This window comes from Limulus polyphemus, unplaced genomic scaffold (assembly GCF_000517525.1).
Source record: "Limulus polyphemus unplaced genomic scaffold, Limulus_polyphemus-2.1.2 Scaffold23, whole genome shotgun sequence".
Lineage (NCBI taxonomy): Eukaryota > Metazoa > Arthropoda > Merostomata > Xiphosura > Limulidae > Limulus > Limulus polyphemus.
The window spans coordinates 89,779-103,863 of NW_013665633.1; the positions used below are offsets into that span (position 1 = coordinate 89,779).

Sequence of the window (14,085 nt, forward strand, 5' to 3'; positions counted from 1 at the left end):
CCCGCGACCCTCAGATTGCGAGTCGAGTGCCCTAACCACCGGGCCTTGCAGGGTACTGAAATCCATTTCAAACTTTCAGCTAAATTGAATCAACAGTTCCTCAAAACAACTTGTGACGTCAAGATACCAGACAGTAACTATGCTTTGTATATATATATATAAGGATTTTAGATTGTATTATAAGGAAATCTTTTTTAAACTAGTTATTTTGAATTTTCGTTCTATCAAGGGATTTTGTTTCAACACAGTTTCATATCACGTCTGTTTTAAGTTATACGGAGCTTCCTTATTTCATAGTATATGGTGGTAATTGTAATGCTAAAAAGAAGCAAACTGGTTTAGATATTTGTCTTGTTAGTGAGTAACTTTTTTTTTGTCTCTGCTTTCCTCATTTCAATACAAACAGCGTTGATTTAGAATGAGTTTCATAACAGACTTAAATTTTTTTTTCACGTAAACCTGAAATCCAAGAGACCGTGAAAAATCTCATTTCAGATTCTACGTGTATTGTATAAGAGGCTGTACAAAACTTCGGGTGACTTCCCATTGTTGTTTTATCCATTCCATAAGCTGGCCTTTGTTTCTAGATGGTGCGTGAAGACTGTGGAGAATGTTATTGACATTTTCTGTCCCATCGATACTTTGTTAGTCTAAATATAAAAGCCTTTCTCAGACTGTTGTTGCTGTAAAGTGTTACCATTATTTTTGAGTCACATGCTTTTAATATTCCTTTCGAAAAAAAATGACATTATTGTTCCAGAGTATTCTCTTAAGATGGCCATGGAGTCACTAACTATAAAGTAATGAGGTTACATTCTTTAACTTAATGACCGTCAGTTGATTGGAGGGATGGGGAAGCAGTTAAACTACACAGTTACTTAGCACAATTTCTTGGTCGTTGAATCGAAATTTGTAATAATATTGTTCTGAGGAACAACCCTATTTTATGCTTTCTGAATAATCCACAGAATTTGGGAACACAACTATTACGGAGGATTAAGCTGTATGGTGGCAGAAATAATGAAAGAAGTCGTGAAAATGGTTTTGAGATGACAATTTACCCAGTTGTGCGCCAGGTGGGGTTTAGGGATGACTTATTCCACTAAAGATTTTTTTATAATTAATATTCAGGTTAGGCACCTAGCTGTTGCCGTTCTTAATTTACAAGCAAAAATATTTACATCGATTCTTTTATTTGGATTTCAATAAAATATTGGTCGTTATGAGATTCGTAGCGAAGAACATTTACACATATTTGATATTCGCACGAATCACTGGGAGTCTTATTGCACTTGAGGTTTAATTGAAATATTCTCAATGGAAGTTACACAAGAAGAATCTCAGTGTGGTCTGTTTTCGAGATAAAAGTATGGGAATCGATCTGCTCTAAAATTCTGTTCATTTTTATTTTAATCACGCAAAAAAGTTCTACTTAAAAGTTTCGCTTTAAGAATGTAACATACATCAGATCCGAGGAAAAACTTACGCTTTAGCGAAACTCTTTCAATTGAGACTCTGTTAGAGTTCTGCATGAATTCATTTATCAAAGTGAAAATCGAAACTTAACTCGGCTCTTTATTACCTTCTGTAGCAATAAAATTTGAGTCAAAACTACACTTATGTATGCAGTAAAATCTTTTAATATCAGGGTTTTGTACTTGTTCTGGAGTGAAGAGAGAATTCGGATAAAACAATAACTATCAATCTAACTGGGTTGCAAGTACTTTTAGAAGATATGTGACGTAGAAAACGACGTAGTATTCTATTCTCGGAATACAGCAGATCCAGGGCTTTTAAGAAAGTACTTTCATTATCAGAAGTTGAGCTTTTACGTCATTGGGACATGTTTATTATTAACACAAGTTGAGATAAACGACCAAGTATAATTTTGTTTCTTAGCACCAAATTCGGGCACTGCGTTTTACACTTTGAGACAGACTTTATTTGTGAATTGCTTCTGGAAAAACAACATACCCGCATAACAGTATTAATTCAAACCTAAAGAGAAGACCGTGTACCCAGAAATCTTCTAATATATGTTGTTGTTTGTTTACTCCATATCATTTTTATTTATTTTTATTGAGGATAAACTTGAAAAATTCTCTTGCTGTTGTCTGAAAGTTTTCGAAATTTATAAGTGAAGTATTCGACAATGTTATATAAGCATAAAGTTGCTGACTTTTGCTACATTACAAAATCTTAGTATTTTCTTGTGGATATAGGTCCCTTGTCAGATTTATTCAAACGAAATTTAACTGGACATCACCTAATTAACTAGGACGTCGAATCATAAGATAGAACAAAATATGAATTTTTTTTTTCATATATAAGTTTTTGTCACTTATTCTCTCACGATGTGTCTGCGGTACGTTTACCGGCATAAAACATTAAAATCCAGGGTTCGTTTCCCAGTGGTGTACAGAGTGGAAAATCAAACGTATGGTTTTGATCGGCGTGGTTAATCATGATGTAAAAGTTATGCTTTTGTAAAGACTGCCATTTTTAGTGGTTGTGATTTTCAATACATACAGTAATCACGTACCAATAAAGCAGGATTTAAATTCTACATTTTTCTTGTATTAATAAATTAATGTCTTATCGTTTTATAAAAATACTTCAATGATTCATAGTATATAATTTTCTCTGTGTTTTACGCCCATTTGTTTTAAAAGAATTCAGGATCACTAAAACCCTCCCCTGTCTTTCATCATCCACTGAATTCTAAGTATAAATAATAACAGTGAACATACCATTCGTCACACCTTGTTGGTCTTCTGATCATTGTAACTCTGTTGTTGTTGTCTGTACCTCCCCGAAAAAATTTTCAGTAGAGTTTTTACCATGAGGCTGCTCCACGTGTAGTTTCACGGAAGAATAACATTAAATTGTTGTGTGTAATGCTTGATTCAAGCAAACTATCATAAAATTATGTTTAATTAATCTCCGCTAACTTAAGTGTTGTGATGGTTGTGTCTCGATCTATTCCATATGTAATGTGAACTGCTAAGGATTTTTCATAGTAACATAGGCCATTGTAAAAATACTAATCTTGAAGTCAGATATCCCGATTTCTTTAATAAAAAACAAAGAAACATTATGCTCGTTCATTTGTATAGTGTTGTTACAAACAATAATAGAAAAGTAATATAAATGTATGTTTTTGCATGCAGTGTAAAACAAAATCAACGATTATAATTTATCAACCAAAGTCTACTTATCGCCGATAAAAACATGAATATCAGTATGAATGTACTTTATATAATATGGCAAATGTTGTTATGTTTTGGTTTTTGCTTTTTTATGTGTGTGTGTGTGTGTGTAGGAAGTGTTTGCTTGTTTGTAATGAAGCACAAAGCTACACAATGGGCTATCTGTGCTCTGTCCACTACGGGTATCGAAACCCGGATTCTAGCGTTGTAAGTCCGCAGACATACCGCTGTGCCACTGGGGGGCGTGTAGGAAGTGAACGCTTATACTTGCAGGCACGGATACATAAAAACTCTCCACAAGGGGCTACGACGTCACAATAAAAACGTTTGTAGTACTTAATTTTTTTCTTAACCCTTTCGTTTTTGTTGAATTAATTTTTAGAATACTTATGTTTAACGGAAGAGAGAATATGTTTTTGAAAAATATTTTAAAAAGCGCTTTGAACTCTTTGATGTTAGGTTCTTGTTTCCGTCTTGACTTTCCTAGTTTTAGAGGGGGAAATCTCTGAGGAGGCATTCGCCATAGCTATGCGATTTTGTAGTAGAAAAACAACAACAGTAAAACAGAATTTTATTTATTTATAAACATCTAAAAAATATAATTCGTCAGCTTCTGTCTTTTAACAGTGAGTAGCTTGTGATTTACAATACAATTTGACGTTTAAAAGACGTGTAAACAAAATTATTTCAGAACTAAAACAAATTAAAGATTTCAACTACCGCCACGAATAGCAATAAAAAACGTTATTTGAATTAGTTTATTTTGGGTTAGTACGTAAAATTAAGAACGTTTCGCTTCATTACTGTTTAACTTGCTAGACGTTATAATTATAAGAGAGAGAGAAAAAGAGCGCTCACTGGACTTTCAGCAACATGTCTGTGGATTCTGCTATGAAAGGCTGTTTTGTGTGTACCAAGTGGCCGGAACCCAAGAAGCTAGCTTGTTGAGACTGTAGCTGAAAGTGGGGTATTGAATTATGAAATGATCATTTGACTGAGCTCAAATACAGTGGGAAGTAAGATAAATTATCGCTGACTTTGCTTGATGTATTTCCTCTTTCGTCAGAACTAAGCCTGATTGTTTTAGTCAATTGTTATGTTAGTATTCTAAGGCTGATTGTTCTAGTCAATTGTTATGTTAATATTCTAAGGCTGATTGTTCTAGTCAATTGTTATGTTTGTATTCTAAGGCTGATTGTTCTAGTCAATTCTTATGTTAGTATTCTAAGCCTGATTGGTCTAGTCAATTCTTATGTTAGTATTCTAAGGCTGATTGTCTAGTCAATTCTTATGTTAGTATTCTAAGGCTGATTGTTCTAATCAACTGTTATGTTAGTAATCTAAGGCTGATTGGTCTAGTCAATTCTTATGTTAGTATTCTAAGGCTGATTGTTCTAGTCAATTGTTATGTTATATTCTAAGCCCGGTTGTTCTATTCAGTTGTTATTTTAGTATTCTTCCTGTTTTTTATTTCACATGACGAGAAAGAATAATAGAGCATACAACCATTCAACTTAAATAAATAGCTGTTTTGCTGATGATCGATTAATTCTGTTATGTCTTATTATTATTTTTATTGCGATTTTGAAAAGCTTTATTATATATTTCCATAATCACTCACGAAGATGCTAGTTGAGTTGTAAGTTTTTTTTGCAAACCTGTTAGACATGGACTATAATAAGAAAAAAATTAACATATTTAGCTGATTATCTATACTTTTGAAATAAAAAGAAATGTTAACAAGTGTTTTGCTTAGAGTGTGAATCAACACCTTATGAAAAAGTAGTGGTTAGGAATGGTTAATTTTTTTCAGATTATTTGTTTTATTATCAAACTAATAATTGTTCTGTAAAAACAACAACAACAACAGAAACTAGTTGTAGTATGATTTCAGTTTTTGAGTACGAACTCTGAAAGTACCAATACTGTATAAGAAGGTTGCATTGCCACAGTTACCATGCTGTTAAGGGTAGAGGGTAATGACCTTGTTTGTAATGTGTTATATTTACACACATCTCACAAGACCGGGAAGTAACAAGACCCTTAATACAACCACAGCATAACTGTACAAACAATTTGTAATGTACGATAAATATATTATAATTATTGCAGTTCAAGGAACCTTTCATCTTTAAAGAGGAAAGATCTATTTTCCGAAAACATTCAGGTTATCGGATTTCTTTTGAGTTTAATTTATCAACTTTTATTTTGACACGTTTTACAAATGTCATAATTGTTATTCTTGCAAATATTTACGTTATCTTTATTTTGTGTAATTACTGTACAACAAGTACCTTTAAGGACACTTTTAAGTGAGATAGAAGTAAGGGTGAATGAATAACAACCTGCTGTTTCTGCTTCACTCTAATTCCTTGGTTTTTTATGCACTGACCGAAAGACATCACCGTAAATGTGCCAGATTTTAAAGTATTCGTACTGTAATGGGAAAGTTTACAACTCTGTTTTTTCTAACAGAATGTTGTTGAATTTACTTACAAAAAAATATAACAAAACAGAACGAGATTTTTGGCGTGAAGAACGACTTCAGAAACCAAAGTCGAAGTGTATCAGTTGATGTCCAAAGTTAAAACAAAACTACTGATAAACAAAATAGCGTTTATTAGAATTGCTGACCCACGCTTCATGATTAACAATAGTTGAAATTAACTTTTAACTGTTTGACACCCGAAAATATTTTGTTGTTGCTGATGTAGTGGTTTTGGGAAATGCAATAAGGCTTAAGTGACATTTTGTAGAGTGTATTAGACCAAAAGATTTGGTACATATAGTTGGAATTAAGTTGTTTTTTATGTTGAAAAATGGAAATCTTAAGGCACAAAAATATAGTGAGTACCCAACATAGTGATCTTTGAAGCTCAATAACAGATAATCAATAGCAACTTAGCATAATATTTCAGGATTCGCCAACACTGCGTTTTCGTATCACTTTTTTTTTTACTGAAGGTGTTAAACTATTTTTATCATTCTGATAGTTTACAGTAAAATCGAAAGTCATTGATCTTCTTTGATTTTAACATTAGTTTGTTTTATTTTTTCTCACCGAAACTTAATGGATTAGGCTTCTCCTGGCAATATACCTGCTAAATTCGACCAATTCTGTTGGTATCATTATAATTTTTAGTTGTTAGCCTCCTCCTCCCCCTCAACGTACACACACATATGATGTTATCTTGACATTTAATGCTCTTTCATGTCGTTTTCTTCACCTCTTCCCAAATGAAGTAAAGGTAATTGAAATGAAAACGAAACGCAAACTTGGATCATTATCCGTTGCTTTCCAAAAATAACTAACGATGAGATGCCAAATAGAAATTATGAAAGAAAAATGATCCTTGTTTGTTTATTGTTTATGTAAAAAAAAAAAAAGTGTGCATCAACTTGGCTATAACTTATTTCATGACATTAGATAAAACATTGGGTATTTCTGAAGACATTTATGTTCATTTAATGGTTTATTTATTAAGTGCAAAGCTGTGCCGCGGTTTTTAGGGTTATAAGTCTGCAGACTTACCGCTGAGCCACTAGGAGGTCATTTAATTGTAATTTTATGAGATTCTGATTATATATGCATATTTTTTCTGAACTTTATATTCCTCCACGTTACATCTACGAATATTATTATTTTGCTTTTTAGATTAATATTATGTATTTTTTATAATTTCTTAACTACATTCATAAAATGGATGTCATATTTATCGTTGTACCTTAAAATTTTGTAAATTGTTATGCTATTACTTTGATTGCTACAGGTTACCTTACTATAATAAAGAACTAAACTAAAAGACGACCATACTGTTTAGGTCATTAAGAAGTAATGTGTGAGTTACGCTGATGTGGTCACCGGGAATAAGCTGTTTGTCTAAGTGTTAAAATGTAGTTGTGTTCATGTACGTACCTTCATTGGATCATGTAAGTTAACCACGAATTAATTTAAATTGCATCTTTGTGTTATGCTATTATTGCTAAGTATTTCTAGGTTTAAATTAAATTTGTTTTTTTACTTTCATTCTACATTACTTTGAATTAATTGGATGGACTCGTATCCCCTTTTCATTTCAGCACTAATTTCGTCTTCTATATTTTTTAGGTATCATACGAACTCGTGCCCCCCTAGACTATGAAAGCACTTCAAACTACTGGCTGTCTGTATACGCCAAAGACTGGGGAACAGTGCCCCTTTATGGCCGAGTTGATGTCTATATTGAAGTATTAAACGAAAATGATAACACCCCACTAACCAATGAGCCTGCCTACTATCCCACGGTTGTGGAAAACGCCAAGCCCGGAACTTTTGTGGTCAAGTTGGACTCATTTGACCGGGATTCTCCAACAGCAGAAGATGTACGTTACCAGCTCATCAGTGGTGATCCTCAAGGATTCTTTTCCATCAACGAAAAAACAGGTAAATCCAGTTCCACCAGCAGTTTTTGGAATATGTAGTATTTATCATGTGAAACACTAGTGTAAGATTTAAATAGAAACTGTTCTATACACAGGTTTGTATCTAATGGGTTATGCGATATCACGTATAAGCAGAGGTCTGGTGAATGCATAATCACTTCCAAATATTACTTTGCTTTGCCCTTCATCTAATTTTACCTACGGTTTGGTGTTATACCACCTGCAAGCTTGAAGATGTATTAGCAGTGTCATATTGTGTATAGGTGTTTAGGGGTGTTGTCAACATTGGTGTTATAACGTATCTTGTGTTCATGTGTTTAGGGGTGTTGTCAACATTGGTGTTATAAATGATCTTGTATTCACGTGTTTAGAGGTGTTGTCAGCATTGTTATCACATTGTGTTCAAATGTTTAAGGGTGTTGTCAGCATTGTCATCACATTGTGTTCAAGTGTTTAGAGGTGTTGTCACGCTGTGTTCAAGTGTTTAGAGTGTTGTTAGCGTTGTTTTTACATTGTGTTCAAGTGTTTAAGGGTGTTGTCAGCATTGTCATCACATTGTGTTCAAGTATTTAGGGGTGTTTTCACATTGTATTCAAGTGTTTAGGGTGTTGTTAGCGTTGTTTTTACATTGTGTTCAAGTGTTTAAGGGTGTTGTCAGCATTGTCATCACATTGTGTTCAAGTATTTAGGGGTGTTGTCACATTGTATTCAAGTGTTTTTTGTGTTTTTAGCGCTGTTGTCACATTGTGTTCAAGTGTTTAGAGGTGCTGTCACACTGTGTTCAAGTGTTTAGAGGTGTTGTCACACTGTGTTCAAGTGTTTAGAGGTGTTGTCACACTGTGTTCAAGCCTCACGAGATGGCAGAGTTTTGGTTTTTCTTACCTGTTTCTAAAGCGGGACTATGTTTCAGCTTCTTTTCTTGGACTTCTGGTTGAAGTTCATTAAAGCGAAAACCCTACCATCTTCAGACTGTCTAAGTTACCCCTGAAACAGCCTTAAGTGGCGTTTTGTGATTTTGGTGTTTTGCATCTTGTTTTTATAGTACTGTGCAAAAGTGTTAGGATAAGAGAATATTATGTCAGTCTTTCCATTTTATGGGGCTAATTCTTCCATGTCATTACATAATGTAAATTTCAGCACTATGGTAATGCTTCAGTGATCCCTGTTGACAGATGACTGAGCGAGGGTGAGAATACTTATCATTCTATAGAATTTCCATATACTTGTACCAAGGGCATGTCATAAGGGTTCTGCTTGAATGAATATACTGATCAAATTTAGGGCCTGAAGTAACTGTCATGGTACTCCATGCAGTGTGTTAACTATATAGTAAGGAGCTAGTATATGGTACCGGTATAAGCTAGACAAATGACAAATCAATTTAATTGCACTTCACAAATAAACCTTGATAAAAACAATGTTTAACACTATATATATTAAGTTTTGTTGTCATGCCACGGCCCAAAAGCGTACAGAATTGTCAGTAGAGCAGAGAGTTCGCATAAAAACTTTTCGTGGTTGGACTCTTCGACAAATTGCTGCAGACTTGACATGCTCCCCAAACACTGTCAAGTAAACCCTAGATCGTGAGACCGAGACAGGTAAATTTGAAAATAGGAAAGGAAGAGGCAGAACACTTAAACTCAATGCACTGAAGTTAAGTATCTTCGTTTATGCAGCCTTCGGGACAGAAAGAAGACTGCCATTGATCTAAAGCATGGGATAAACGACCATGTACCAAATGACAGAAAAGTGTCCAGATCTTCATTATCAAGAAGACTCAATGAAAATGGAATATTTGGTCGTATAGCAGTTAAAAAACCTTTACTTTGATCTCCAAGTATTGTCAAGAGATTGAAATTTGCTCAAAAAGTACAAAAATTGGACTGTTGATGATTGGAAAGGGTGTTATGTAGTCCAAGTTTGAAATATTTGGTTCAAAGCGTAGGTTGTACGTCCGGTGGAATAAAGGTGAAAGATACTTATCTCAATGCATATCACCTACCATGAAGGATGGGGGAGGTAGTGTGATAGTTTGAAGGAGTTTTTCTGTTGAGGCAACAGGAGATATTTGCAAAATAAATGGAATAATGGACTAGCGCAAGTATCATCAGATACTGGTCCATCATGGTATACCCAGTGGTTTGCGTATTATTGGTAAAGGATTCTACTACCAAGAAGATAATGACACCAAACACTCATCAGACCTATGCAGAAATTACTTAGCTAAGAAAGAAGCTGTTGGAGTCATTCAAATGATGCAATGGCCCCCACAGAGCCCCGATCTCAACCCAACTGAGCAGATCTGGGACTTAATAGATCAAAAACTGGACAAATCAAAAGTTACTTCCAAAGAAATTTTGTGAGAGTGTATTAGAGACATTTGGAGTAAAATCCCAAAGAACGCTTTGATTGAATATGTTGCAACAATGCCTGAAAGACTGTCTGCAGTTATTAAAGCAAAAGGAGGACTCGCCAAATATTAACTGTTTGCTGAACTCAAGCACTTCTACTGTGTTTCTGTTGTACTAAATATGAAGATTTATAAAATTTTGATATGCTTTACCTTCCATTGTTCTTTGAAAGTAGCCTGCAATCTAATTTTTGACTTTGTCTTCACACTTTTGCACAGTACTGTATGTATTAATACTAATGTTATTTGATGGTACTGCATACTGTAAAAGGATTGCAGGGATATAACAATAATGTGAAATGAAAACGCAAAACAAAATGAGGAATATTCCCCGAAAGTCGTCTCCTAATACAACTCTTAACACTATGTTATTCTGAATTCCAAGTTGTCCGTAGTTATCGTCTTCCCGTTTTATTCTGAAAACGTATATGGGGAAACTGAATAAACGACAATCTTTAACAGATTCAGTGAAAAAATGTTTCGATATGATATTATTTTTTTAAATTCATGAGCGATATCAAAGTGTGCAAAGCTCTTTTTTATTTTCCGAACCAACGATTACGAGCAGAGTTGCTTGGTGAACATAAGTTTTCTGAACCATTACTTGATGAAAGTCCACGTGTGTTTCCGCTTATAGTTAACAAATCGCTAGACCGACTGTCACTAAACCTGGTATGTACCATTAGTGCCCCACCGAGGAGTGACATAGAAGGTTAGCGTTTGGTTCGGACAGGCAACTGTGTCATCCCCTATGTTTTGAACGGGTATGTCAGCTAGTTTACAAGCTTTAAATGAAGATTGTTTGTAGGTGTATAAAAGCTTGATTTCTGCGAACAACCGCTAAACGAAAATAATAATTTCAAGTGATAAGGTTAAGAATATATTTAATGTATCTTCTCCTGCTTGCCTGGCATCGCCATGTGGTTAGGGCGCTCGACTCGCAATCTGCTCGCTCTTTCAGACGTGGGGGCGTTATAATTTGACAGTCAATCCTACTATTCGTTGGTAAAAGAGTAGCCCAAGATTTGGCGGTGGGTGGTGATGACTAGCTACCTTCCCTCTCATCTTTCAATGCTAAATTCCGGACGGTTAGCGCAGATGGCTCTCGTGTTGTATTGCACGAAAACTGAACCAACCTTCTGCTTTGATTCTTAATAACTTTTATGAGTATTTGTATCACAATGGTACTCTTTTATTTATTTTTGTTGTAAAACCAATGAAGTTACGGTTTAAAATCACAGCGGCTTTAAAAAAAAATTATTATGTGCTGTGAGCTTTAACCACACGAAAATATAAAAAGATTGATTACTGTAAAGGACTTTCTAAACAGATGCAGTAAAAGCCTAAAGTCTATCGTAATCAAATATTTCAATAACGTTATTGCACGTGTTCAAAGCTCGTGGATTAGTGTAACACCTTTTGATAGTATGAATAACAGCCCAACCCATTCCGTGAATTTTTGATGATTCTATCTGTGGATATCTACAAAACCCATGAATCCGACTATACGCATATGGACACACCCTTTTGTATATCATAGTCATATGTACTCAACAACGAAAAGAAAAACAAAAAAGGCGTCACCTAAAACGTTAAAGACTTACTCGGGAAGTAATTTTGCGTGTTTTTCGTGAGCAACCGTTCTAATTTAGGATAAATATAAGGACATTAAAAAAACAACAACACTAAAATCAGTGTTTGGTAGACTATTATTAAATTAATTAGTTTTAAGGCACATATCTTAAAAGAGACAATTTAAGTCAGGTCCATCAATTTTATCGTAAAAGTTTTGAACTTCTTATTGGATCTGTGAAATTTTCGAGACACTTATGTGATAGTTATGCGATACACTGAAAGTTCAATAAGGAAATACAACGTCAAAAACAATCATGTTCAAATAAAATGACACAAAAATCGATATATCGAGCATGTATATCTATATATATAAATATATATATAATAAAACTTTGCACAAAATTTATAGAAAGGAGGAGGAGGAGATCCAGTTTCTTGTCTAAACATATTAGAACATCCAAACGTTTGTCCGGGTTCACTCTTTCCACCGTCGCTCAGTTTTTGATCTGTTAACTGTTTCCATTTTTAAAAATAAAATAAAGTTCGTGGCCCAACAATGTTTTTCTTGAGAAGTTTACATTTTACATACGTTTCATAGCAACCGTAAACAACTGTAGTTAATATTTGTAAAATACCATTGTAATTTTATGTTGTTTTTTTACGCTTTAAAACATTTTTATACATCGAAAGAGAAGAAAGAAAGAAAGTCCAGCTCTTGTGTTGTTGGTTTTTATTGTATCGACCTGTTTTAAATCATTCATAAAGAAATAGAAACATCATTTATTTGGATTAGGCCAATTATTTTTAACTAAAAACTTTAGATATATACATATATAAACGAAATCTTTCAGTTCTGGCTGAATACAAGTGGGTATCTTAGACAGTAAAAAGCAAAGATTTCACCTGCTTGGTTGATTCCTTATATCACCAGCAAGTGCTAAGGTTAGGTGACAAAGTAAATACAACGGCTGGGGAGAAGAATAATATGCTTACTATAGAAGAGCAAGAGGCTCTCACGCCTACTCTTAACTTCTATTTGCAAAGTTGCTTACGCAGTGAGAAATCTCCCATTGGGTACGAAATAATCAATTTTTACTAGGCGCTCGGTCTCTCTTAATTCTAAATTTAACCACATTTCTCTTGCAATCAAAGTTTTCAATTAATGAATAAATACGTGTTCAATATTTGAAGATGCTTTGCTTATGGAAGGTTTAGGTGTTTTTCTCATCTAGCTTGCTGCCAAATTTAGAACAGTTCTACCTGGAATTTGAAAGATAAGCACAATGACTGTAAGCTTTTACATAAGCAGCAGCACCACCACAAATCAAAAATACATTAATATCTAAGTGAAACAACACTAAAAACATGTTCTATATATGTTTTAGCGAGTCCTTTCCAACTTTTTTTTACTTTTCAAAACGAGACCCCAATGTCTGATTATGCTGGACGTTTATGTTTTAGTATCGTGATTTTTAGTCAATTTTTAAGAGCAGAGTATAATAATATGCTCAATTTCACTACCTATAGCATTGAGAAAACTATATTTGGTAATTTCACCAGTATGCATTGAAAACCGCATTAACAGACTACAAGTTTAGTTATGGTATAGTTAATGATAGCAAAACTATTTCAAATTTCTCTAGACCTCTACTAGTGTTAGCAACAACGGCGTTGTTCAAAGCGAGAGTCACATAAATTCGGAAATCAAGTATGAATATTTACAAACCCATGGCAGGGTGAGAAAAAATGGTGAAGAAGAGAACAAAAGCAAATTTGTTAGAACATCTCAACAGTTGTAATTGTATGAGCTTTACAGAAAAACCAATAACTGACTTATTATAAAGTAATTAATTTGTAAGTATCGCAAATAAATTACATAATCAATATATATATATATAATAAGCTGAAATACCCGTCAACTGACAGGGAATGTTTAAACTTGATTAAAGCAATGCAAGTTTAACAGCAATCATATATTTCAAAGTAATAACTTGAACATAAACTTTATCTCAACATTTTAAAATTATAACAAAGCTTCTATATAAACAACGTTTGCAGTTTGCTTTCCATCTACCAACAAATAAAGATTTTGAGGTGATCCCACCCTTGTACACCCATTGACCATAAGAAAAGCATGGTTGTTTGAGAAACAATCCAGCAACTTTGATCTTTGACTTTGAAACCCTTTAGAATACTCAACATTGTCTAAAGCGTCAACCTACGAAGTTTGTTTGAGATTGACTCAATAAGCTGGGAGTAATTAACCAACAGGCTTTACAAAATAGAAATAGGGTTAAGTTCAATTTTGACCCCTTTAGGACATTCCCCGTAGTTCATAGTGTTTACATACAAATTTTGGTTGAGATTAGCCCAATAGGCTCGAAGGAGTTAGGTTGCAAACAAACACATATTTTGTCTTTATATATATATATATATATATATATATATATATATATATATGTATAT

General features: G+C 33.9%; 1 protein-coding gene across 4 annotated transcripts in view; it reads left to right on the forward strand.

The window, feature by feature from the left end:
* LOC106458452 (fat-like cadherin-related tumor suppressor homolog) overlaps positions 1-14,085 on the forward strand; it is a 171,380-nt gene that overhangs the window by 76,781 nt on the left and 80,514 nt on the right. For all 4 annotated transcript variants that reach the window (XM_022384954.1, XM_022384974.1, XM_022384960.1 and 1 more), the window contains exon 2: positions 7,318-7,632. In XM_022384954.1, the coding sequence (XP_022240662.1) occupies positions 7,318-7,632 (315 nt within the window). The remainder of the gene's footprint in view (positions 1-7,317; positions 7,633-14,085) is intronic.